Source organism: Scyliorhinus torazame, chromosome 13 (genome assembly GCF_047496885.1).
Source record: "Scyliorhinus torazame isolate Kashiwa2021f chromosome 13, sScyTor2.1, whole genome shotgun sequence".
Taxonomy (NCBI): domain Eukaryota; kingdom Metazoa; phylum Chordata; class Chondrichthyes; order Carcharhiniformes; family Scyliorhinidae; genus Scyliorhinus; species Scyliorhinus torazame.
This window is the reverse complement of record NC_092719.1, coordinates 84,574,048-84,600,135: the sequence shown is the minus strand read 5'-3', so window position 1 is coordinate 84,600,135 and position 26,088 is coordinate 84,574,048. Positions and strand designations below refer to the sequence as shown.

The 26,088-nt window shown below is 48.2% G+C and overlaps 1 protein-coding gene across 1 annotated transcript in view; it reads right to left on the bottom strand.

Moving 5' to 3' along the window:
* Window positions 1–26,088, bottom strand: part of amdhd1 (amidohydrolase domain containing 1) — a 54,270-nt gene that overhangs the window by 22,717 nt on the left and 5,465 nt on the right. The window contains exons 5-6 of the mRNA XM_072471927.1: window positions 19,900–20,125; window positions 8,766–8,890 (exon numbers count right to left, since the gene is read on the bottom strand). Of these exons, the coding sequence (XP_072328028.1) occupies window positions 8,766–8,890; window positions 19,900–20,125 (351 nt within the window). The remainder of the gene's footprint in view (window positions 1–8,765; window positions 8,891–19,899; window positions 20,126–26,088) is intronic.

Here is a 26,088-nt window from a genome sequence, read left to right as displayed (position 1 = left end):
AGGAAGAGTTGGGACTACTAAAGGACAAAGGGAGAATGGTAAAAGTATGTAAAACAGAGAGGGAGGGCTGAAGGAATGGCCATAGCTAGGAGTCTGCATTCTTGTGGAGCTGTCTCCAAGTCTCGAGTAATCACTACAATCAGGGAGATCAATCACAGAAGCAAGAAAAATAAATTTTAGCGCTTTTTTTGTTTTCTTTGAACTTCCATTTCTTCAGTTAGAATCAGGTTGGAAATGGGTAAAAGGCCATTTTGCTACACTCAAGAATCATCCAATTGGATAATGATGAGACTCCTGGTTTTCCAATTGGTTGGGGTGTCAGATGACCAATAGTGAGGGGATGGGATGGTTAGAAGTAGGACGTCACATGATGAAGCCATCCACGGTAAGCTGATGCCACAACGCTGGCCACAGCAATAGCAGAGAACAATGTGAAGGAATAACCGGGATACATGCCTGTTAAACGGATTCCAGGGGCTGAGTTAAATCAGACACTTATTAACTTCCCAATACCAAGTAAGATTAGCGATGGAAGAGTAATGCTAATAACTCTGAAATTTTCCAAAATTCTCTGGAAGCTGGAATTGAATTCAAGTCTCTTGGGCGGAGGGGGTTGGGATGTTGATGGTGATGAGGTGGTCCTGTTTCTGGGCACGAAGCTCCTGACATTCTGAGTTCTTCCTTCACCAGTATTTAATGTAGGACTGGGAGCAGGTACAACCCAGCAGGGAGGCAGGTGAGGCCAGGAAAGTAACCTAAGCCCTAAAGACTGGCAGTTTAATGCAGTTGGATGAGATTATATGGGGTTGCTCCATTTTGCAGCTATGGGTAAGGATGGGGAGGTATGTGCCGGAGCTGCACTCTTATTGGCGGAGGCACCCAACAGCCTCATACAAATTAAGCCACCTCTCATTGACCCCACCAACTTAACGTTCCTGTTGCAATCTTCCACCATTATTAACCTCGCAGCTTTGTGTGATTATTTTCCCACTGTTCTAACATACAGTAAAAAACAAACTCAGAACTTTGGCATGTGCAGCAAGGTCATTGAGCTTTCCTCAGTCTGAAGGACTGGCCTCAAATTCCTAACCTATTTATTTACATTAGCTAACACTGTAAGCAATTCAAGATCCATTATAACTGCAAAATTGGCCAATGTTAGCAAAACATGTTTGCCATTACAACTGATATTGATTGAATAACTCACCTATAACCCATGTGGCCTTTCTTAAACCAACGCTTAAAAACTCCTGGTCAATTATTATCTTCTGCAAACAGTACCAGAGTGAGTGGAATGTACCTCAGCGACCTGTGCCAATTTTTTCATCAGGAAGAAAGGATCACCTCACAGAGGACACACACACATGCACACACATACACATGCGCGTGCACATGCGCACACAGACACTCACACATGCACGCACACATGCACACATGGGCGGCACGGTAGCAGTGGTTAGCAGGGTCCCAGGTTCGATTCACGACTTGGGTCTCTGTCTATGCGGAGTCTGCACGTTGTCCCCGTGTCTGCCTGGATTTCCTCCGGGTGCTCCGGTTTCCTCCCACAAGTCCCAAAAAACATGCTGTTAGGTGAATTCGACATTTTGAATTCTCCCTCCGCATACCCGAACAATAGGCGCCGGAATGTGGCGCTTAGGGGCTTTTCACAGTAACTTCACTGCAGTGTTAATGTAAGCCTATTTGTGACAATAAAGATTATTATTATACACACATTCGCATGCCCACACACACATGCATGATACGCACGCACACACACATACCCATGCATGTGCCCTTCACAAGTTAAAGAATGTTTCATGCTGTATAATCCAGTGTTCTTCAAACTCGGGGGCGGGTGGGTCGCGGGCGGGTGTCGGGAGGGTCGCGGAGCCGTTCTTCGCGGCGCTCCCGATCGCGCAAATCCCCGCGCAGCAGCCGGCTTTTAATAACGCTGGCTGCAAGCGGCCTTTAAAATGGCCGCGAACATGTTAAAAAAAATTCAGCCGCATGCGCAGTGCGGACGCTATTTTTTTAAACGGTCGCAACTTTTTGTTTTACAAGTTCGGGGGGGGGGGGTTATTCATTTTATTAATTTATTTTATTCATTTAATTTTATTTTCATTTATTTTATTCATTTTATATTTTTTTTTTTACAAATTCGGGGGGGGGGGTTTATTTAATAAAATTTTACGGAAAAAAATGTAGAACTTTGGACAGATGGAAGGCTTCACTGGAAGGCTTCACCTTCATCCAACAGGTTCCATTGGAGGAGCATGTACGAGGGCCAAAGGGACCCAAAACCATTTCCTCCATTTTTATCAGCAGCAAACAAGGTAAGGGAAAATGGTGGGTTGCTCAGGTCTGCCGGCGTGGATCGCGAAGGTCGGGCGGGTTGGGTCCCGAAAGTGGGCCGGGTTGGGTCCCGAAGGTTGGCCGGTTGGTAAAAATGGGTCCCTGGAAAAAAAGTATTGAAGAATACTGGTATAATCCATGAAATGCAAACATTTGCACCATCGCGCAAACTTTGAATACTGGGCAGAGATGATTTTACTTGTGTTATTGGAATTTTGGGGCAACTAACGAATCAACTTCACATCATTTTTGGATATTAAGGGGACTAATGAATATTGGACAATGTCCAAAGCTGGAGTTGAGGTTGAAGATCAGCCTTGATATTACTGAATCGTGGGATAAGCATACAGGTCTGAATGGCCTATTCCTGCTCCCATTTCTTATGTTTGAATCAATAATCTATTGATTAATTGGCACAATATATTCTGGAGGGGGAGGGTGAATAGCCAGTGGGCGTGGTACACATTGGTACAAATAACATAGTTAAAAATGGGAATGTAAAAGCAGAATATAGGGAGTTAGGAAATTGAAAAGTAGGACCCCAAAGGCAGTGATCTCAGGATAAGAACAATCGAACTAGAAGCAGGACTAGGCAATTCAGCCCCTTGAGCCTGCTCAGCCATTCAATGAAATCATAGCTGATCTCCTTAAATTTACTCAATGTCCCGAGGTCCATTGCAGTCTGGGGTACTGAATTCCACAGGTTCATGTCCCATTGAGAGAAGTTATTTCACCTCATCTCTGTTTTGAATTTGCTACCCTTATCCTAAAACTATGACCTCTCGCTCTAGATTGCCCCACAAGAGGAAGCATCCGCTCGACGTCTACTTTATCAATACTTTTATCATCTTGTATACCTCAATTTGATCTCCTCTCATTCTTCTGAACTTGAGAGAGTAAGGGCCTAAACTGCTCAATCTCTCTTCATAAGACAAACCCCTCATCTCTGGAATCAATCACATGCTAGTCAGAGAATAAATAGCAGGACATAGCAGATAAATAAGTAGCTGAAGAGATGGTGCGAGGGGAAGAGGGTTTCAGATTCCTGGGACATTGGGGGAGGTGGGACAAACTGGGCAGGTTACACCTGGGCAGGGCAAGGACTGATGTCCGAGGAGGAGTATTTCCCAGAGTGTTTAGTGAGGGTTTTAACTAAAATGGCAGGGGGATAAGAACTTCTGCAAGGAGTCAGAGGAGAGGGGGGAAACAAGGACAAGAACAAAAGACAGAAAAAGAAAAGTGATAGGCAGAGAAATCAAGGGCCAGAATTGAATAGGCTCACAGTGAAAAATAATGGGAACAGGACAAGGAATGTTAAAAATTCAAGCCTAGGCTTTATGCCGTAACACGCGGAGCATTTGCAATAAAGTGGATTAATTAATTGAACAAATAGATGTAAACAGGTATGATATTGTCAGGATTATGGAAACATGGCTGTGAGGTGACCAGGGATGGGATTTGAACATCGGAGGGTGGTGGAGGCTGAATTGGAGGGTGGTGGAGGCTGAATTGGAGGGTGGTGGAGGCTGAATTGGAGGGTGGTGGAGGCTGAATTGGAGGGTGGTGGAGGCTGAATCGGAGGGTGGTGGAGGCTGAATTGGAGGGTGGTGGAGGCTGAATTGGAGGGTGGTGGAGGCTGAATTGGAGGGTGGTGGAGGCTGAATTGGAGGGTGGTGGAGGCTGAATGGGAGGGTGGTGGAGGCTGAATCGGAGGGTGGTGGAGGCTGAATTGGAGGGTGGTGGAGGCTGAATTGGAGGGTGGTGGAGGCTGAATCGGAGGGTGGTGGAGGCTGAACTGGAGGGTGGTGGAGGCTGAATTGGAGGGTGGTGGAGACTGAATTGGAGGGTGGTGGAGACTGAATCGGAGGGTGGTGGAGGCTGAACCGGAGGGTGGTGGAGGCTGAACCGGAGGGTGGTGGAGGCTGGATCATTAGAAGTATTTAAAGTGGAAGTAGATAAATATTTGATAGATTGAGGAATAGAAGGCTATGGGGAAATGGCACAGAAAAGGAGTTGAAGCCGGCATAGATCAGCCATGGTCGTATTGAATGTCCTGGTGGCCTACTTCGGTTTCTATTTCTTGTGTTTTGTGCTTGTGCATCCAGGGGTGTTCAGTATTTTAGAAAGGCAGACAAAAAGGAAAAGGCGGTGGCGTTGCATTGTTGATTAAATGGCAATAAGCAGGAAATTAGGGACACATGCGATAAAGGAACATCTGTAATTATGGGTGATTTTAATTTGCATGTAGATTGGGCAAATCAAATTAGTCACAATATCGTAGAGGAGGAATTCCTGGACTGTACACAGGATGGTTTTCTGGATCAATACATTGAGGAACCAACTAGGCCATTCAAGACTGGGTTTTATATAATGAGAAAGGAATCATTGGCAATCAAGTTGTGTGAGGCCCCTTGGGGATAAGCGACCACAATATAATCAAATTCTTCACAAAGGCAGAGAGTGACACAATTGATTCTGAGACTAGGATCCTGAAACTAAATAAAGGGAGCTACGACAGATTGGGAAAGGTTACATTAAAGGGATGACGGTGGATAGGCAATGGCAAACATTCAAGGAGAGCATGGGTGATCTGCAACAATTGTTCATTCCTATCTGGCACAAAAGTAAAATGGGTAGGTAGCCAAACCATGACTTACAAGGGAAATTAGAGATAGTATTAGATCCAAGGAAGAGTCATACAAACTGGCCAGGAAAAACAACAGACCTGAGGATTGGGAGCAAGGGATTGATTAAGAAGGAGAAAATAGAGTATGAGAGTAAGCTTGCGGGGAACATAAAAGCTGACTGTAAATGTTTTTATAGGTATGTGAAGAGAAAATGATTGATGAAGGCAAATGTAGGTCCCTTACAGCCAGAAACAGAGGAATTTATAATGGGGAACAAAGAAATGGCTGACCAACTAAATATATGTCTTCACAAAGGAGGACACAAATAAAATACCAGAAATGTTGGAGAACACAGGGTTTAGTGAGAGGGAGGAACTGAAGGAGATCAGTATTAGAAGAGAAATGGTATTGGGGGGAATTGATGGGATTGAAGGTTGATAATTCCTCAGTTCCTGATAATTTACATCCAGAGTATCTAAGAAAGTGGCTCTAGAAATAGTGGATGCATTGTGGGTCATCTTCCAAGACAGCATAGACTCTGGAACAGTACCTACAGATTGGAGGGTAGCGAATATAACCCCACTATTTAAAAGGGAGGGAGAGAGAAAATAGGGTATTATAGAGCAGCTAACCTGATGTTGGTAGTGGGTAAATTCTAGAATCCGGTGGCAGGATCGGAGCACAGTGGTTAGCACAGTTGCTTCACAGCTCCAGGTTTCCAGGTTAGATTCCCGGCCTGTGTCACTGTCTGTGCGGAATCTGCTCGTTCTCCCCCTGTCTTTGTGGGTTTCCTCCGGGAGCTCCGGTTTTCTCCCACAGACCACAGATATGCAGGTTAGATGGATTGGCCATGATAAATTGCCCTTAATGTCCAGAAAGATTACGGGGATAGGGTGGAGGTGTCCAGGTTAAGTGGGGTGCTCTTTACGAGGGCCGGTACAGACTCGATGGGCCAAATGGCCACCTTCTGCACTGTAAATTCTATGTTCTATTAGTGAGGATTGAGTGTTGGATCAGTTGTGTGGGATCTATTAGTGAGGATTGAGTGCCGGATTAGTTTGTATGGTATCTATTAGTGAAGAATGTGCGTTGGATCAGTTTGTGTGGGGTCTATTAGTGAGGGTTGAATGTGGGATTAGTTTGTGTGGGATGTATTAGTGAGGAACTCCTGCAGTGATGTCCTGGGGTTGAGATGATTGATTTTCAACCACCACAACCATCTTCTATTTTGCCAGGTATGACTCCAACCAGCGAAGAGGTTTCCCCTCTGATTCCCATTGACTCCAATTTAGCTAGGGCTCCTTGATACCATACTCTGTCAAATGCTGCCTTGGTGTCAAGGACAGTCACTCTCACCTCACCTCTGGCTTGAGCTCTTTTGTCTATGTTTTAATCAAGGCTGTAATGAGATCAGGTGCTAAGTGACCTTGGTGGAACCCAAACTGAGTGTCCGTGAGGACGTTATTGCTGAGTAAGTGATGCTTGACAGCACTGTTGATGATTCCTTCTAGTGCCAGTGGATGTGGTTTATTTGGGCTTTCAGAAGGCATTCGACAAAGTCCAATATAAAATATGAGTGTGCAAAATTTAAGCGCATGCGATTACGGGTAGTGTTTTGAGATGGATATAAAACTGGTTGGCAGACAGGAGCAAAAACTGATCTTTTTCTGAATGGCAGACAGTGATTAGTTGGGTACAACAGGGATTGGTGCTGGGATCCCAGGTATTCACAATATATATTAATGATTTAGATGAGGGCACTAAATGTAATATCTCCAAATTTGCAGATGATACATAGCTGGGTGGGAGGGTGAGCTGTGAGGAGGATGCAGTCATTTGGACAAGTTGAGTGAGCGGGCAAATGAATGGCAGATGTAGTATAGAACAAAGAACAAAGAAAACCACTGCACAGGAACAGGCCCTTCGGCCCTCCAAGCCCGTGCCGACCATGCTGCCCGACTAAACTACAATCTTCTACACTTCCTGGGTCCGTATCCCTCTATTCCCATCCTATTCATAAGACCATAAGACCATAAGACATAGGAGCGGAAGTAAGGCCATTCGGCCCATTGAGTCCACTCCACCATTCAATCATGGCTGATTTCAACTCCATTTACCCGCTCTCTCTCCATAGCCCTTAATTCCTCGAGAAATCAAGAATTTATCAACTTCTGTCTTAAAGACACTCAATGTCCCGGCCTCCACCGCCCTCTGTGGCAATGAATTCCACAGACCCACCACTCTCTGGCTGAAGAAATTTCTCCTCATCTCTGTTCTAAAGTGACTCCCTTTTATTCTAAGGCTGTGCCCCCGGGTCCTAGTCTCCCCTGCTAATGGAAACAACTTCCCTACATCCACCCTATCTAAGCCATTCATTATCTTGTAAGTTTCTATTAGATCTCCCCTCAACCTCCTAAACTCCAATGAATATAATCCCAGGATCCTCAGACGTTCATCGTATGTTAGGCCTACCATTCCTGGGATCATCCGTGTGAATCTCCGCTGGACCCGCTCCAGTGCCAGTATGTCCTTCCTGAGGTGTGGGGCCCAAAATTGCTCACAGTATTCTAAATGGGGCCTAACTAATGCTTTATAAAGCTTCAGAAGTACATCCCTGCTTTTATATTCCAAGCCTCTTGAGATGAATGACAACATTGCATTTGCTTTCTTAATTACGGACTCAACCTGCAAGTTTACCTTTAGAGAATCCTGGACTAGGACTCCCAAGTCCCTTTGCACTTCAGCATTATGAATTTTGTCACCGTTTAGAAAATAGTCCACGCCTCTATTCTTTTTTCCAAAGTGCAAGACCTCGCACTTGCCCACGTTGAATTTCATCAGCGACCTGGGTGTTTTCGTACACCAGTCGCTGAAGGTAAGCATGCATTTGGGATACTGTGTGCAGTTTTGGTTTCCTTGTCTGAGGAAGGATGTTCTTGCTATAGAGGGAGTGCATTGAAAGTTTACCAGACTGATTCCTGGAATGGCGGGGCTGCCGTATGAGGAGAGATCCAAGGTGGGAGTGAGTTTCACATTCTCGCCACTCTCTGGGTAAAGAAGTTTCTCCTCAATTCCCCCTTTGTATTTATCAGTGACTGCCTTTATGTTTATGGATCCTAGTTTGGGAAGCCCCCCACAAGTAGAATTTTCCAGCCGTTCCCCCCGGCAGGATCTATCAGTCCCGCCGAAGGCTACCCCGTGTGGTGGTTTCCCGGTGGTGGGGCAAGCGAGCCACGCAAAATTGGCGGGACCAGAAGGTCCACCCAGGGGCCAATGGCAAGTTGCCTCCTCTGTTGAAAAACATGTTGCAAGGAGTTGAAATCAGCCATGATTGAATGGTGGAGTGGACCCGATGGGCCGAATGGCCTTACTTCCACTCCTATGTCTTATGGTCTTATGGTCTAAGGAGGTAGGAAAACCTTGTCCAAATTCTCTGCACCCTGTCAAAGACTTTCACAAGCTTAAAGACCTCTTCTTTCCCAGACAACAGAGACCCAACCTGTTTGGTCTTTCCTGATAGGTATAACCTCTCAGTTCTGGTAATATTTCTGTAAATCGTTTTTGAAACCTCTCTATCCTTTACGGATGGAACTATACACAGCTTAACCAAGATCTGATATAGGTTTCACATAATGTTGCTGCTTTTCCATTCTAACCCTTCAGAAATGAGTCCCAGTACTTTCTTTCCTGTTTTTTTACCTTATTAACTTCTAATAATTTGTGAATCTGAGCTTCCCAATCTCTCTACTCCTCTTCCCTATGTAGACACTTTCTGAAGTTCAATACCTTAGGATGTATGCAGTGCTCGGGAGAAGCACGGCAGCTGATTTCGCAGTCGCCATGGCAGCAATTCCAGCATCACTCACTTCCTCTAAGTGACTTATTGCGAGAGCACCAAGTTCAGCCCCAAGCTATTTTGTGGAAAAGATTAACAGTGAGAAGCAGAGTATTAGAATTCTCCATCCTGTATTCATTCAGAGCACAACCACTTAAAATACTGATGGCATCGTAGGTTCAAATGAATATAAACCAAAGACTTCAACAGGAATAGAGCCCCTTCGACTCACACCAGTTACAGTCACAAAACATAAATCGGAAAAGCTTGAAGAATAATTTTGGGGTGTGTGGGTTAATCGTGTTTATCTGTTATTGTTTTGAGATCACTATTTTTGTGAATGAGACAATTACAGATACACTGCCCAACACCACACTTCAAACTTTTGACAAGGTGCCACACAAAAGGTTGCTGCATAAACTAAAGATGCATGGCATTGGGGGTAAAGTGGTAGCATGGGTAGAGGATTGGTTAACTAACAGAAAGCAGAGAGTGGGGATAAATGGGTGTTTATCTGGTTGGCAACCTGTAACTAGTGGGGTCCCTCAAGGATCAGTGTTGGGCCCGCAGTTGTTCACAATTTACATAGATGATTTGGAGTTGGGGACCAAGTGCAATGTGTCAAAGTTTGCAGACGACACTAAGATGAGTGGTAAAGCAAAAAGTGCAGAGGATACCGGAAGTCTGCAGAAGGATTTGGATAGGTTAGGTGAATGGGCTAGGGTCTGGCAGATGGAATTCAATGTTGCCTAGTGTGAGGCTATCCATTTTGGGAGGAATAACAGCAGAATGGATTATTATTTAAACGGTAAGATGTTAAAACATGCTGCTGTGCAGAGGGACCTGGGTGTGCTGGTGCACGAGTCGCAAAAAGTTGGTGTGCAGGTGCAACAAGTGATTAAGAAGGCTAATCGAGTTTTGTCTTTCATTGCTAGAGGGATGGAGTTCAAGACGAGGGAGGTTATGCTGCAATTGTATAGGGTGTTGGTGAGGCCACATCTGGAGTATTGTGTTCAGTTTTGGTCTCCTTACCTGAAAAAGGACATATTGGCACTGGAGGGAGTGCAGAGGAGATTCACTAGGTTGTTCCTAGAGTTGAGGGGATTAAATTATGACGAGAGGTTGAGTAGACTGGGACTGTACTCATTGGAGTTTAGAAGGATGCGGGGGGATCTTATTGAAACATATAAAATTATGAAGGGAATAGATAGGGCAGGTTGTTTCCACTGGTCGGGGAAAGCAGAACTAGGGGGCTTAGCCTCAAAATAAGGGGAAGTAGATTTAAGACCGAGTTTAGGAGGAACTTCTTCACCCAAAGGGTTGTGAATCTCTGGAATTCCTTGCCCAGTGAAGCAGTTGAGGCTCATTCTTTAAACGTTTTTAAGAAAAAGATAGATACCTTTCTAAAGAATAAAGGGATTCAGGGATATGGTGTACGGGCCGGAGAGTGGAGCTGAGTCCACCAAGATCAGCCATGATCTCATTAAATGGCGGAGCAGGCTCGAGGGGCCAGATGGCCTACTCCTGTTCCTCGTTCTTATGTTCTTATGTTCTGATCAAGTGTGGCATCAAGGAGCTCAAGCAAAATTGGAATGAATAGGAATCAGGGGATTACTCTCTGCTGGTGAGACTCATACGTAGCACAAAAGAAGATGGTTGTGGTGGTTGGAGGTCAATCATCTAATCTCCAGGACACCACTGCAGATGTCCCTCAGGGTAGTGCCCTAGGCCCAACCATCCTCAGCTGCTTCATCAATGACTTTCCTTCCATCATAAGGTCAGAAGTGGGGATGTTCGGTGATGATTGCACAATGCTCAGCACCATTTGTGACTCCTCAGACACTGAAGCAGTCCATGCCTAAATGCAGAAAGACCTGGACAATATCCAGGCATGAACTAACAATTGGCAAGTGTTACAATCCCAGTTGATTTCTAGTTGGAAGGGAAGAATGGAACCCTGGCTCAAAAGACCATGGGCGGGGTTCTCCGACCCCCCCGACAGGTCGGAGAATCGCCGGGGGGTCGGCGTGAATCCCGCCCCCGCCGGCTGCCGAATTCTCCGGAGGCAGGGTTTTGGCGGGGGCGGGAATCGCGGCACTCCGGCTGGCGGCTGCTGGCAGCGGGCCCCCCGGCAATTCTCCGGCCCGCGATGGGCTGAGTGGCCGCCCGTTTTCGGCGGGTCCCGCCGGTGTAAGTCACAACAGGTCCTTACCGGCGGGACTTGGCTCCACGGGCGGCCTGCAGAGTCCTCGGGGGGGCGCGGGGGGATATGGCCCCGGGGGCTGCCCCCATGGTGGCCTGGCTCGCGATCAGGGCCCACCGATCCGCGGGCGGGCCTGTGCCGTGGGGGCAGTCTTTCCCTTCGCATCGGCCGCTGTCAACCTCCGCCATGGCCGGTGCAGAGAAGAACCCCCCCCTGCGCATGCGCTGGGATGATGCCAGCACACGCTGGCGCTCCCGCTAATGCGCCAACTCGCGCCGGCCGGCAGAAGCCCTTTGCTGCCGGTTGGCACGGCGCCAAGCCCTTCGCCGCCAGTTGGCATGGTGCCAAACACTCCGCCGCCAGCCTAGCCCCTGAAGGTGCGGAGGATTCCGCACCTTTGGGGCGGCCCGACGCCGGAGTGGTTCACGCCACTCCTCGGCGCCGGAGTGTCCCGCCCCACTGGTTCACGGAGAATCCCACCCCATGGGCTTGATTCTCCATTTGGGAGACTAAATCCCCATGCCGGCGTGAAAACGGTGGTCTTTTATGCTAGGAAAACTGACGCAAAACAGCCACTGTTTCCCCATTTTGCTGGGGGCTAGCAGGGAGGCAGCATAGAGCTCGCTGCTCAAGCTACCGATACGGTCCTGAGCATTTCCGATTCCGTGGCTGCGCATGCGCACGGTGACGGCCTGCAGCGGTCACGCCGTGCTTCATGGCGGACTCAGCCCGCAGACCCGGACTTCAAAAGTAGTGCCCCACTTTGGCCGCTTATGCGACTCGGACCACCCGCCCACAGTGCCCCCCGCACTGAATAAAGCCTGCCCTACCCATGGATCAGCCCTCCCCCGACTGTGGCGGCACCGGACTGAGTCCGCAGCCGCCATGCTAAGTTCACGACGGGTGAGACCACGAGAGCCCCACGCCGTCGGGAACCTGTCTGGTCGGGGACGGAGCATCGCGAGGCGGGCCTCAGGTCATGGCGTACTCCTAGAGTACGCCGCTTTTCAGGGGGCAGGGCATCAGAAAACCGGCATTGCCCCCGATATTGACGTCAAAACGGATTCTCCACCCCATCGCTGACGCGATTTCGGCGTTGGGGAACGGAGAATCCAGCCCCATAACTGTTACTTCTCCTGGCCTATTTATTCTTCATGCCATAGCCTCTAAGCACAATAGAATCATAGTTGAAATTGAAACCAACCCCATCACATACAAATACCTTTGTCCAGCATGAATCTAACAATAGGTTTTACCCTTCCAGGCACAGAAAGGTTAAATTAAACCCACTTAAAACTATACCTTATTTCTAATGTTCACCAATACAACCTACCTGACCACTACCTTTGCTTTCCAAATACCTCCCCCTTTGAAAGAAGGATATCTTCATAATCATGAAGATTTATTTGCACTGGTATTACATTCACTTTACACAGGCTTAACGCAAATATCTAACCACAAAACGTATTACATCATACAAATTCAGTTTTCTTAGTTCACAATCACTCATGTCACAATATATAATATTTTGGGCAGCATGGTAGCATAGTGGATAGCATAATTGCCTCACAGCTCGAGTGTCCCAGGTTCGATTCCAAGCTTGGGTCAATGTCTGTGCGGAGTCTGCACGTTCTTCCCATGTGTGCGTGGGTTTCCTCCGGGTGCTCCGGTTTCCTCCCACAGTCCAAAGATGTGCAGGTTAGGTGGATTGCCCGTGCTAAATTGCCCTCAGTGTCCAAAATTGCCCTTAGTGGTGGGTGGGGTTACTGGATTACGGGGGTAGGGTGGGGGTGTGGGCTTGGGTAGGGTGCTCTTTGCAAAGGCCGGTGCAGACTCGATGGGCTGAATGGCCTCCTTCTACACTGTAAATTCTATGATTTTATGATTCTATGAACCTCATCCACCTTTCTGATAGATTCTGAAAGAGCATGTTCCACCTGCACCACTGCAATAGTTTTAAAAGCCATTTATTTTTCTTGTGCTTCCTTTCCTATTGCTGCAACAGGTCTTTCATTTAATTTCTAACGATCTGCCCTAATATGTCCCACTTTCTTACAATGGAAATACTCTGAATGTCACTCCCGCCCTCAGCATTTTCCTTTTGATCTGAGGGGAAATTTCCTGACCATTTCCAATTATTCCATCCCCTCCTTGAGTATTTGATTTATTTTCACCTTCCTACCTCCTATCCTTCTCATGTTTAAAAGGATGAAGGAAAAAGTATATATATTTTTTAAATTTAGAGTACCCAATTCTTTTTTCTCCAATTAAGGAGCAATTTAGCATGGCCAATTCACATACCCTGCACATATTTTTGTGTTGTGTGGGTGAGACCCACCAGACAAGGGGAGAATGTGCAAACTCCACATGGACAGTGACCTGGGGCCGGGATCGAACCTGGATCCTTGGCGCTGTGGGACAGCAGTCCTAACCACTAAACACAGATACCACTTCTTACAATGATGCATACACCACACTAACTCCACCACCAGTCTAATTTGTATAAGTTTAAAAAGGGATTGAAGAAAATGCCAAATAATTATAGGACAGTTAGGCTTAAGTCAGTGATGGGCAAATTAGTAGAATCAATCCTGAGAGATTTCACAAAGAAAGGCATGGACTAGTCAGGGATAGTCAGCATGGATTTGTTAAAGGAAGGTCTTCCCTCACCAATTTGATTGAATTCTTTGAGGAAGTGGCAAGCAGGGTTGGTAAAGGTAGTGCAGTGGATATTGTGTACGTGAATTTTGGAAAGAAAAATACGACTTGGCATATTGGTCAAGAAAGTGAAAGCCCATGGGCTACAGGGCAATGTAGCAAACTGGATAAAAAGTTGGCTTAGTGACAGGAAACAAATGGTCGATAGCTGCCCTTGCAATTGGAAAGTTGTTTCAAGTCGCGTTCCACAGGGCTTGGTGTTGGGACCCTTACTGTTTGTGTTATATATTACCGATTTGGACGTGAAGGTGGGGAGCATGATTGGGAGATTTGCAGATGACACAACGATTGAGTGGTGGCCGTGTAGAGATTAGTTATAACCTCCAAAATGATATAGATGGGTTGGTGGAGTGGGCGATGAAGCGGCTGATGGAATTTAACATAGGGAAGTGTGATGTCATGCAGTTTGGGAGGTCACATAGTTATAGGGAGTACACAATAAATGGTAATATACTAAGAGGGGTAGATGAAATGAGAGATTTTGGCATACAAGTACAAGTACACAAGTCCCTAAAGGCAGCAGTTCAAGTGGACAAGGTTGTAAAGAAGGCAAAAACAGAAAGTGCTGGATTAACACAGTAGGTCTGACAGCATCTGTGTAGATAGAAAGCTGCTTTGACAAGCTTTGATAAAGAGTCATCCAGACTCAAAATGATAGCTCCCTTCTCTCTCCAGAGATGTTGTCAGACCTACTGTGATTTTCTAGCATTTTCTGTTTTTGTTTCAGATTCCAGCATCCACAGTAATTTGCTTTTCGTCTTGTAGAGAAAGCATATGGAATGCTCGCTTTCGTTGGCAGAGAGTATAAAAGTAAGGAAAGAATGGTGGAAATGTACAAATCGCTGGTGAGGCCACAACTGGAATAATGTGTGCATTTCTGGTCACCACGTTACAGGAAGGACGTAATTGCTCTAGAGAGAGTGCAGAGGAGGCTTACAAGGATGTAGCCAGGGCTAGAAAAGTGTAGCTACAAGGAGAGATTGGATAGGTTGGAGTTATTTTCATTGGAACAAAGAAGGCTGAGGGGTGACTATATTGAGGTGTACAAAATTATGAGGGGAAGTGATAGAGTGGACAGGATAAAGTTGTTTCCCTGGGTGGAGAATTCTAGAACCAGGGACATAGATTCAAGATAAATGGCAGATGGTGTAGAGGGGACATGAGAACAAAGAAGAAAAGAACAAAGAAATGTACAGCACAGGACCAGGCCCTTCGGCCCACCACGCCCGTGCCGACCATGCTGCCCGACTAAACTACAATCTTCTACACTTTCTGGGTCCGTATCCCTCTATTGCCATACTATTCATGTATTTGTCAAGATGTCCCTTAAATGTCACTATCGTCCCTGCTTCCACCACCTCCTCCGGTAGCGAGTTCCAGGCACCCACTACCCTCTGCGTAAAAAACTTGCCTCATACATCTACTCTAAACCTTGCCCCTCTCATCTTAAACCTATGCCCCCTAGTAATTGACCCCTCTACCCTGGGGAAAAGCCTCTGACTATCCACTCTGTCTATGCCCCTCATAATTTTGTAGACCTCTATCAGGTCGCCCCTCAACCTCCGTCGTTCCAGTGAGAACAAACCGAGTTTATTCAACCGCTCCTCATAGCTAATGCCCTCCATACCAGGCAACATTCTGGTAAATCTCTTCTGCACACTCTCTAAAGCCTCCACATCCTTCTGGTAGTGTGGCGACTATACAGCTGCAACATGACTTGCCAATTCTTATACTCAATGCCCCGGCCAATGAAGGCAAGCATGCTGTATGCCTTCTTGACTACCTTCTCCACCTGTGTTGCCCCATTCAGTGACCTGTGGACCTGTACACCTAGATCTCTCTGACTTTCAATACTCTGGAGGGTTCTACCATTCACTGTATATTCCCTACCTGCATTAGACCTTCCAAAATGCATTACCTCACATTTGTCCGGATTAAACTCCATCTGCCATCTCTCCGCCCAAGTCTCCAAACAATCTAAATCCTGCTGTATCCTCTGACAGTCCTCATCGCTATCTGCAATTCCACCAACCTTTGTGTCGTCTGCAAACTTACTAATCAGACCAGTTACATTTTCCTCCAAATCATTTATATATACTCCAAACAGCAAAGGTCCCAGCACTGATCCCTGCGGAACACCACTGGTCACAGTCCTCCAATTAGAAAAACATCCTTCCATTGCTACTCTCTGCCTTCTATGACCTAGCCAGTTCTGTATCCACCTTGCCAGCTCACCCCTGATCCCGTGTGACTTCACCTTTTGTACTAGTCTACCATGAGGGACCTTGTCAAAGGCCTTACTGAAGTCCATATAGACAACATCCACTGCCCTACCTGCATCAATCATCTTTGTGACCTCCTCGAAAAACTCTATCAAGTTAGTGAGACACGACCTCCCCTTCACAAAACCATGCTGCCTCTCACTAATACGTCCATTTGCTTCCAAATGAGAGTAGATCCTGTCTTGAAGAATTCTCTCCAGTAATTTCCCTACCACTGACATAAGGCTCACCGGCCTGTAGTTCCCTGGATTATCCTTGCTACCCTTCTTCAACAGAGGAACAACATTGGCTATTCTCCAGTCCTCCGGGACATCACCTGAAGACAGTGAGGATCCAAAGATTTCTGTCAAGGCCTCAGCAATTTCCTCTCTAGCCTCCTTCAGTATTCTGGGGTAGATCCCATCAGGCCCTGGGGACTTATCTACCTTAATATTTTTCAAGATGCCCAACACCTCGTCTTTTTGGATCTCAATGTGACCCAGGCTATCTACGCACCCTTCTCCAGACTCAACATCTACCAATTCCTTCTCTTTGGTGAATACTGATGCAAAGAAAAACTTCCTGATCCTGACGTGATTTAAACACGCAACCTTCTCATCTGGAGTCAGATGCGCTACCGTTGCGCCACCAGCCCAATATAAATTTAGAGTGCCCAATTCATTTTTTCCAATTAAGGTGCAATTTAGTGTGGCCAATCCACCTACCCTGCACATCTGTTTGGGTTGTGGGGTGAAACCCACGCAAACACGGGGAGAATGTGCAAATTCCACACGGACAGTGAGCCAGAGCCAGGATCGAACCTGGGATCTCGGCACCGTGAGGCAGCAGTGCTAACAACGGCACCACCGTGCTGCCCTCTCTCAAGATCTTTTTTTTTTTTTGGAAGAACTTTTTTACGCAGAGGGTAGGGGGAGTCTGGAATTTGCTGCTTGAGTTGGTGGTGGAGTTGGAGACCCTAAGCTCTTTTAAAAAGTACCTGGATCAGTGCCTTAAGTGCTGAAAGCTATAGGGCTATGGACGTGTGCAGGAAGGTGGGATAAGAAAGGGCGTGGACAATGTGGGCCAAATGGCCTCCATCTGTGCTGTAACCTTTCTATGGTTCTATGATTCTAATGTCCAAATTTATTTTAGCTATTTCATCTGTTTCACTTCAAAACAAATTAAAAATGGTTCCACATCCTTTTCCTCAAATTTTGGAAGAGCTTGTGTAAATTTAAACATTTCCCATCTAGGTTCTTGTCTAAAACTATGTCCTTCCTCACCATGCTCTTGTGCCTCTGGTTTAACTTCCCGCATGCGGCAAGATGTCAGAGGCTCAGAATCCTGCGGCGAGTAATTCATATCCTGACTCTCCAAAGCCTGTCCACCATCTACAAGTTAGAAGTGTGCTGGAATACTCTCAAGTTGCCTGGATGAGTGCAGCTCCAACAACACTCAAGAAACTCAACACCATCCTAACAAAGCAGCCCACTTGATTTGGAACCCACCCAGCACCTTAAACATTCAATCCCTCCACCACCAACAGACAATAGCAGCCGTGTGTGCCACCTACAAGATGCACTGCAGCATCTCACCAAGGCTCCTTAGACAGCACCTTCCAAACCCACGACCACTACCATCTAGATGGACAAGGGCAGCAGATACCTGGGAACACCATAACCTGGAAGTTTTTCTCCAAGTCACTCACCATCCTGACTTTGAACTGTATCGGCATTCCTTCACTGCCACTGGGTCACAATCCTATCTATTTCTGCTGTCCAAACATCATCTGTCTCTGCCCCTGCTCAGCTCATCTGCTACTGCAGCCATCATCTATACCTTTGTCTCCTCCAGACTCAACTAGTTCAGTGCTCTTTTGTCCAGCCTTACATCAACGCAAACATGAGCTAATCCAAAAGTGTGCTGCACACATCCTAACTCACAAAAGTTCCCTTTATCCACCATCACTGTACACACCTGGAATATTGTGTGCAATTTTGGTCTCCTTATTTGAGGAAGGATGTTCTTGCTCTAGAGGGAGTGCAGCAAAGGTTTACCAGACTGCTTCCTGGGATGGTGGGACTGATGTATGAGGAGAGATTAAATCGGTTAGGATTGTATTCGCTGGAGTTCAGAAGAAACTTACAAAGTTATAACAGGACTAGACAAGCTAGATGCAGGAAGGATGTTCCCAATGGTGGGTGTGTCCAGAACCAGGGGCGAAATTCTCCCCCAACGGCGGGATGTCCGCCGACTGGCGCCAAAGACGGCGCCAATCAGACGGGCATCGCGCCGGCCCAAAGGTGCGGAATGCTCCGCATCTTTGGCGGCCTAGCCCCAACATTGAGGGGCTAGGCCAACGCCGGAGGGATTTCCGCCCCGCCAGCTGGCGGAAATGGCGTTTGTTGCCCCGCCAGCTGGCGCGGAAATGCGGCGCATGCGCGGGAGCGTCAGCGGCCGCTGTCAGTTTCCCGGCGCATGCGCGGGAGCGTCAGCGGCCGCTGTCAGTTTCCCGCGCATGCGCAGTGGGGAGAGTCTCTTCCGCCTCCGTCATGGTGGATGCCGTAGCGGAGGCGGAAGGGAAAGAGTGCCCCCACGGCACAGGCCCGCCCGCGGATCGGTGGGCCCCGATCACAGGCCAGGCCACCGTGGGGGCACCCCCCGGGGTCAGATTGCCCCGTGCCCCCCCTAGGACCCCGGAGCCCGCCCACGCCGCCTGGTCCCGCCGGTAAATACCAGGTTTGATTTACGTCGGCGGGACAGGCAATTCCTGGGCGGGACTTCGGTCCATCCGGGCCGGAGAATCCACTGGGGGGTCCCGCCAACCGGCGCGGCCCGATTCCCGCCCCCGCCCAATCTCCGGTACCGGAGACTTCGGCGGGGACGGGATTCACGGCGGCCAACGGCCATTCTCCGACCCGGCGGGGGGTCGGAGAATGACGCCCCAGAGGTCAGAGTCTGAGGATACGGGGTAGATCATTTAGGACAGAAATGAGGAGAAATCTCTTCATCCAGAAAGTGGTGAGCTTGTGGACTTCGTTACCACAGGAAGAAGTAGAGGCCAATACATTGCATGTTTTCAAGAAGCAATTAGATATAGCATTCAGGATGAAGGGGATCAAAGGATATGGGAGGAAGGTGGGATTAGGCTATTGAGTTGGATGATCAGCCATAACGGATGGCAGAGCAGGCTGAAAAGGCTGAATGGCCTCCTCCTTGCTCCTGCTTTCTACATTTCAATGTTACACCCCAGTCTATATTGGCTCCATGGATCAGCATTTCTTCCATTTCTATTGTTACATCTTCATTTTTATGTTGAAATCTTTCCATGAGCTCTTTCTGCAAACTTCTCTGTTTCTGCATTACAAACGTGAAGACACTTCAAAAGTATTTAATTGGCTGTAAAATCACTTTGGAGCATCTGGAGGTCAATGTAGAAATGCAACTCTGTCTTTCTTTTTCTCCAACACTCCAATCTTGTGAACTCTGAGCCCCTCCAATTCTGGCCTCTGCTCCAGCCCGTTTTCATAATTTCATCTCTGGCAGCAGTGCCATTAGCCAGCGAAGCTCTAGAATTCCTTCCCTAAACCTTTCCATCTCTCTATGTTCCTCCTCTAAGAAAATACTCAAAACCTGTCTCTTTGACCGTCGTTGTTATCACTTGGTCCAATATCTCTTTGTATGTCCAGTGCTGTCAGATTTGTCATGTGCTTTGGCCAATTTTACTTCATTAAAGCTGCCATATAATCGTGAGTTGATCATTTGTTTTGGTGTCCATAGTGTGATTTGGTTAATTGCTGGAACAGATTAATTGAGCACAATTGCATAAAATCCCAGTGATTTGATGGTACAGCAGGTTCTGTGGTAATTATTGTAACAGCATGTTAATATAACCCACCTTACCTCGGCAGCATGCATTGGATGAAGCTCATCACCATGAAAGTTAATCTGGAGATTCATCTCTTTCCCAGCCTGTAATATAGCTCTGGTGGAATCCAGGTCGAAGACCCCTCTTTCACAGAAAACGTCAATGTTATCGATGTGAAATTCACCATTCACAATCATCTCCTTCAGTTTCGGGAGCTGAACTTGAATTATATCATTCACAGTTTCTCCCATGGTCTTCCCTCTGGTAAATTGGAATCATATTTACAGCAGTTACTTTTATTTTGAGCACTGTATGGTCCCGTGTTCTTCGAAATTTTAAAATAACAAATTTTTATATGAGTAGTCATCTCAAAACCATGGCAGGGAAAAAGTTGGAAGGCTTGCACTTACGGCTCAAGGTACGTTTGGATAGTGGAATGACCTACACCTGACTATACAGAGCATAATTCCAAAGTTTGTCGATGACACAAACTCAGAAATATATGAAACAATAGGAATTTCAGGGGGACACAGGCAGACTGGTGAAATGGACAGATGTAATTGAACACAGTCAAGCACTGAAGTGATACATTCTGGTTGGAACAATACGGAGAGGCAATATACAGTTTTAAAAGGAGTGCAGGGACAGAAAGACCTTGGGATGTGTGTCATCAAATCTTCGTCATGGCAGGACAGGTTGGGACGGTTGTCAAAAAAGCACATGGAATCCTTGGTTTTATTAATCGAGAGACACAAGGTGCAAAAGCAAGGAAATTATGTAAAACTTTTTTTTAAATCGCTCATTCTGCCTCAGCCGAGAATTGTGTCCAATTCTGAGCACCACACATTAAGAAGGATGTCAAGAAAGGGGCGGCACGATGGTGCAGTGGTTAGCACTGCTGCTTCCTGGCACCGAGGTCCAGGGTTCGATCCTGGTCCCAGGTCACTGTCCATGTGGAATGTGCCGTGTGTGCATGTGTGCATGGGTCTCACCCCCACAACCCAAAGGTATGCAGCATAGATGGATTGGCCACGCTAAATTGCCCCTTAATTGGAAAAAAAAAGTTGGGTATTTTAAATTTATATTTTAATAAAAGGGGAAAAAAGGATATCAAGACCTTGGAGAGACTGGGAGTGATTTATGAGAATGCCATAGAATCCCTACAGTGCAGAAGGAGGCCATTCAGCCCGTCAAGCCGGCACCAACCATCCAAAAGAGCACTCTACCTAGACCCACTCCTCTGCCCTATCCCCGTAATGCCACCTAACCAACACACCTTTGGACACTAAGGGGCAATTTAGCATGACCAATCCACCAAACCCGCATATCTTTGGACTGTGGGAGGAAACCGGAGCACCCGGAGCAAACTCCACAAAGACAGTCTCGCAAGGACAGAACTGAACCCAGGTCCCTGGCACTGTGAGGCAACAGTGCTAACCACTGTGCCACCGTGCCATCCATATTGGTACCAGGGATGAGTGAGTTCAGTTAATGCAGAGGGACTGGAAAAACTGGAGTTGCCAGGTCAAGGTTAGAAAGTGATTTAAAAGGCATACTGGATGCTGGATTTTGTAAATAGAGGCAGAGAGTACAAAAGCAAGGAAGTTACGATCAGCTTTTATAAAACATTGGTTTGGCCTCAACAGGAGCATTCTGTCCAGTTCTGGCCACCAAACGGGAGGAAGGAAAGGGAAGCTTCAGAAAGGGTGCAAAAAAGATCTGGAAAAATGTTTTTTCTCGACTTCCGGTGGTGGCTATGAGGGAGTAAGTCACACATTTGGTGGCTCCCTCTCTGGCCGGACTTTTGGACCTTTTCCCCGACTTTTGTGTGGTTTTGAGTTTTGGCTTTGAAGGCGCAGAATGGAGAACCCCAAGTGACCGAAAAGGAAGAAATAAAAAGATAAGCAAGGGCTGGGTGGAGGTTGCGGCTGAAGACAACATGGCTGATGTTCAGACCCCTGCTGCGACGGCCCAACCATCGATGGAGGAGCTGATGCAGGTCATCCAAGAGGGCTCTGCCAGACAGAAACGGGACTGTCTTGACCCGATAAAGGAGTTGATCGATCGGCTGGAGCGCAGGCTGGATGCCCAGGATCGGACCATTCAGAAGTTGGAGAAAGCGCTGGCGGACCAGGAGGAGCACCAAACGGTGGTCGAGCTAGAGGTAGGGATGCTGAAGGATCAGCAAAAGAGGCTGCTGGAGAAGGTGGAGGATCTGGAGAACAGCTCGTCGGCAGAACTTAAAAATTGTTGGTCTCCCTGAAGGGGCTGAGGGGGCTGATGCTGGCGCGTTTGTGGCGAGTATGTTTCAGAAGCTTCTGGGGGAGGGGGCTTTTCCCCGACCGTTGGAGGTGAACAGGGCGTACAGGGTGATGGCGAGGAAGCTGCGGCCGGGGTACCCCCCAAGGGCGATGGTGGTTCGGTTCCACAGATTTTTGGACAAGGAGTGTGTTCTCCAGTGGGCCAAGCATACGCGGAGCTGCAAATGGGACAATAGCATATTGCGTGTTTATCAGGACCTGAGTGTGGAGGTGGCCAGAAGGAGGGCAGGCTTTAATCAAGTGAAGGCAATCCTGTTTAAGAAGAAGGTGAAATTTGGGCTGCTATACCCAGTGCGACTTTGGGTTACGCATGAGGACCAGCACCATTACTTTGAGTCGCCCGAGGACACGATGGACTTTGCCAAGAAGAAAGGGCTGGTGCTGAACTGAGAACTTTTTGGTTTTAAGTTGTAACTTTTCTGAGCGATGTTTATACGTTTTGATTGTTGTTTTTCTTCTGCTTTTAAGTTTGGGTGAAGATGGGGGAAGTAAAAGTTATTCAGTTCTACGGGTTTTCGGTGTTTTGGTAGGGGTGGCTGGTGGGCGCATTTTACTTTTTATTACTTTGATTTGCACTATTGGGGTTTTTTTTGTGGGTTTTTGTTTTGTGTTGTCTCCTTGGGAGATTGTTTGGGTCGGTTTGATGAGGGAGGTGGTTCAATGGGCGGGGGGATGGGGAGTAGGGAACAATAGGTGGGAGACTTCTTGGCGCCGGAGGCGAGGGCCACCAGGCTAGCTGGGTGAGCTAGTCTACGGACGTACAGTGGGGGGTGGGGGGTGTATATGTTCAATATATGGCAGGGGTTAGGTTACAAAGTGGTGTTGCTGGGGGGGGGGGGGAGTTACTCTGCTGACGAGGGAGGGACTTAGGTTTAGGGACAGAGAGGAGGTCGGGGTGGGGGCTGCCATCATGCGGGCCGATGAAGGCGTGGCGCAGGGCTGGAGGTGGGCCCAGGAAAGGGGATGGCTGATTGGCGGAGGGGGGGGTGCGGTGCCCCCCAACTAGGCTGATCACCTGGAATGTTAGAGGGTTGAATGGGCCGGTCAAGAGGGCATGTGTGTTCGCGCATCTGAGGGCTCTGAAGATGGACGTGGTGATGTTGCAGGAGACACACCTGAAAGTTGCGGATCAAGTCAGGTTAAGGAAAGGTTGGGTCAGTCAGGTCTTTCATTCGGGGCTGGACACCAAGACTAGAGGGGTGGCGATTTTAATCAATAAGCGGGTGCAATTTCAGGTGGGCAGTATAGTCTCGGACGGGAGGGGCCGTTATGTCATGGTTAGCGGTAAGCTGGAGGGGAGGAAGGTAGTCTTAGTTAACGTGTACGCGCCAAACTGGGATGATGTAGAATTCATAAAGAGGGTGCTGGGGAAGATACCTGACCTGGACTCACACAAGTTGGTGATGGGAGGGGATTTTAATACGGTCATCGACCCCGGCAATGGGAGCATCGGTTTGGTCCCCAACATGTGACAACCACCGGTTTGCTCCAGGGTCCTTGGGTAAGGGGTTTCGAGTATGGCGAAGGGTGGGAATTGAAAGGATGGGGGACCTGTTCCTGGAAGGGAGCTTCCCTAGCTTGAGGGCGCTGGAGGAGAAGTTTGGGTTGGCAAGAGGGAATGAATTCAGATATTTACAGTTGCGGGACTTCCTGCGCAAGCAGGTATCATCCTTCCCACTCCTGCCACTAAGGGGGATCCAGGATAGGGTCATGTCTCGGGGATGGGTGGGAGAGGGGAGCGTCTCGGACATCTACAAAGAACTTAACGGGGCGGAGGAGACGCAGACCGAGGAGTTGAAGTGGGAGGAGGGGCTTGGGGGTGAGATGGAGGATGGCTAATAGGCGGATGCATTGAGCAGAGTCAACACGACCGCTACATGCACAAGGCTCAGCTTGAATCAATTCAAGGTGGTCCCCATCGGGCCCACATGACAGTGGCCCGGATGAGTAGATTCTTTGGGGTAGAGGATCGGTGTGTAAAATGTGCGAGTGGACCAGCGAACCATGTCCACATGTTCTGGGCGTGTCTAAAACTTAGGGGATATTGGCAGGGGTTTGCGGACATCATGTCCAGAGTCTTGTAAACAAGGGTGTCAATGAGTCCAGAGGTGGCGATCTTTGGGGTGTCGGAAGACCCGGGAATCCAGGAGGAGAAAGAGGCAGATGTTCTGGCCTTTGCCTCCCTGGTAGCCCGGAGACGGATACTGCTAGCTTGGAGGGACTCAAAGCCCCCGAAGTCAGAGACCTGGTTAACCGACATGGCGAGCTTTCTTGGTCTAAAGAAGATTAAGTTCGCCTTGAGAGGGACTTCTTCGCGGAGAATTAATCGTCAGCAGGAGGGGGGGGGGCTAGGGTACGGAACTGGCGAAGAGGTGGACCGGGTTTAATCAGGTCAAGGCTGCCCTCTTCAAGAAGGGGGTGATGGTTGAGGTGCTGTACCCAGCCCGCATCTGGGTGACTTTCCAAAAGCGTGAATTTTATTTTGGGACAGCGGAGGAGGTGATGTAGTTTCTGAGAGACAATGGACTGGCATGAGAAGGAGGACATTGAACTTTGGAGGTATTGGTGAGGTGGTTTCTTTGTACTCGGAGGGGGGGGAATTTGGGAGGCTAGGGAGTTTGGAGGCCTTGGGCGGGGGCCGCCATGCTAGCTGGGCGGGCTCGTTAACGGGAGTGCAGTGGGGGGTTATCAGGAGGTAGAGATAGGGATGGGGACATAGGGGAGGGGGATGGGGTTGTTGCTTTGTTTGGGAAATGGGGGGAGAAGGGTTGCTGATAAGGGTGTGGTTGCTGTGGCGCAGCTGGAAAGGGAGTGATGACGGTGGACATCCAAGGGTGGGCTGGGAGGGTCACCTGACACGGGCCAGGGGCTGACCCAAAAAGGGATATGGTAGATTGCCAGGGGCGGGGAATTCGCCCCCCGACCCCCCCCCCACCCCTCACCCCATGGAACGGGAGAGTGCGGAATGGGCCGGTCGAATGTCACATGCGACGGCGCACCTGAGGAGTCTGAAGGGAGACGAGGTTGAGGAAAAGATGGGTGAGGGCAGGTGTTCCAATCAGGACTGGAAATGAAGATGAGGGGGGTGGCAGTGCTGGTGAATAAACAGGTGGTGTTCGAGGTGGGAAACAAAGTGGCAGATCCAGGGTGGGGGGGGTTTGTGATGGTGAGTGGGAAGCTGGAGGGGTTGCCGGTGATCCTGGTAACCGTTTATGCCCCAAGTCGGGATGATGTAGATTTCATGAGACAGGTGCTGGGGACGATTGCTGATCTGGACTCACACCAGTTGATTATTGGGGGGGTGATTTTAACACGGTTATAGAGCCAAGCTTGGGCCGCTCAAGCTCAAGGAAGGTGTCAGCAGTGGCAAAGAAGGGGTTTAGGGAGCTTATGGGGGATGTGGGGAGGGAGGGGGGGAGGGTGGACCCATGGAGGTTGGGAGGCCAAATGTGGAGGAATTTTCATATTTTTCCCATGTGCACCGGGGTGCACTCCCAGATTTACTTTTTTGTGGTGGATAAGGTGTTGTTGGCGGGGGTGGTCGATTCGGAGTATTCAACGATTATGGTTTTAGACCATGCACTACACTGGGTGGATTTGCGAGTGGACTGGGGCGGGGGGAGGGGGGGGCATCCATCTCCCTGACATTGAAAAAGGACAAGGGTCTGGAGCAGTGTGGATCGTTTCGTCCGAGTATCGCTATTGAATGAGGATGCAAGTTGCTGGCGAAGGTGTTGGCTTCGCGAATCGAGGACTGTGTCCTGGGGGTGATAGACGAGGACCAATGGAGTTTTGTGAAAGGGAGACAGTTGTCGGCGAATGTGAGGTGGTTGCTAAATGTAATTAGGGGCAGAGAAGGCTTTCGACCCGGTGGAGTGGGAATATTTGTGGAAGGTGCTGTAA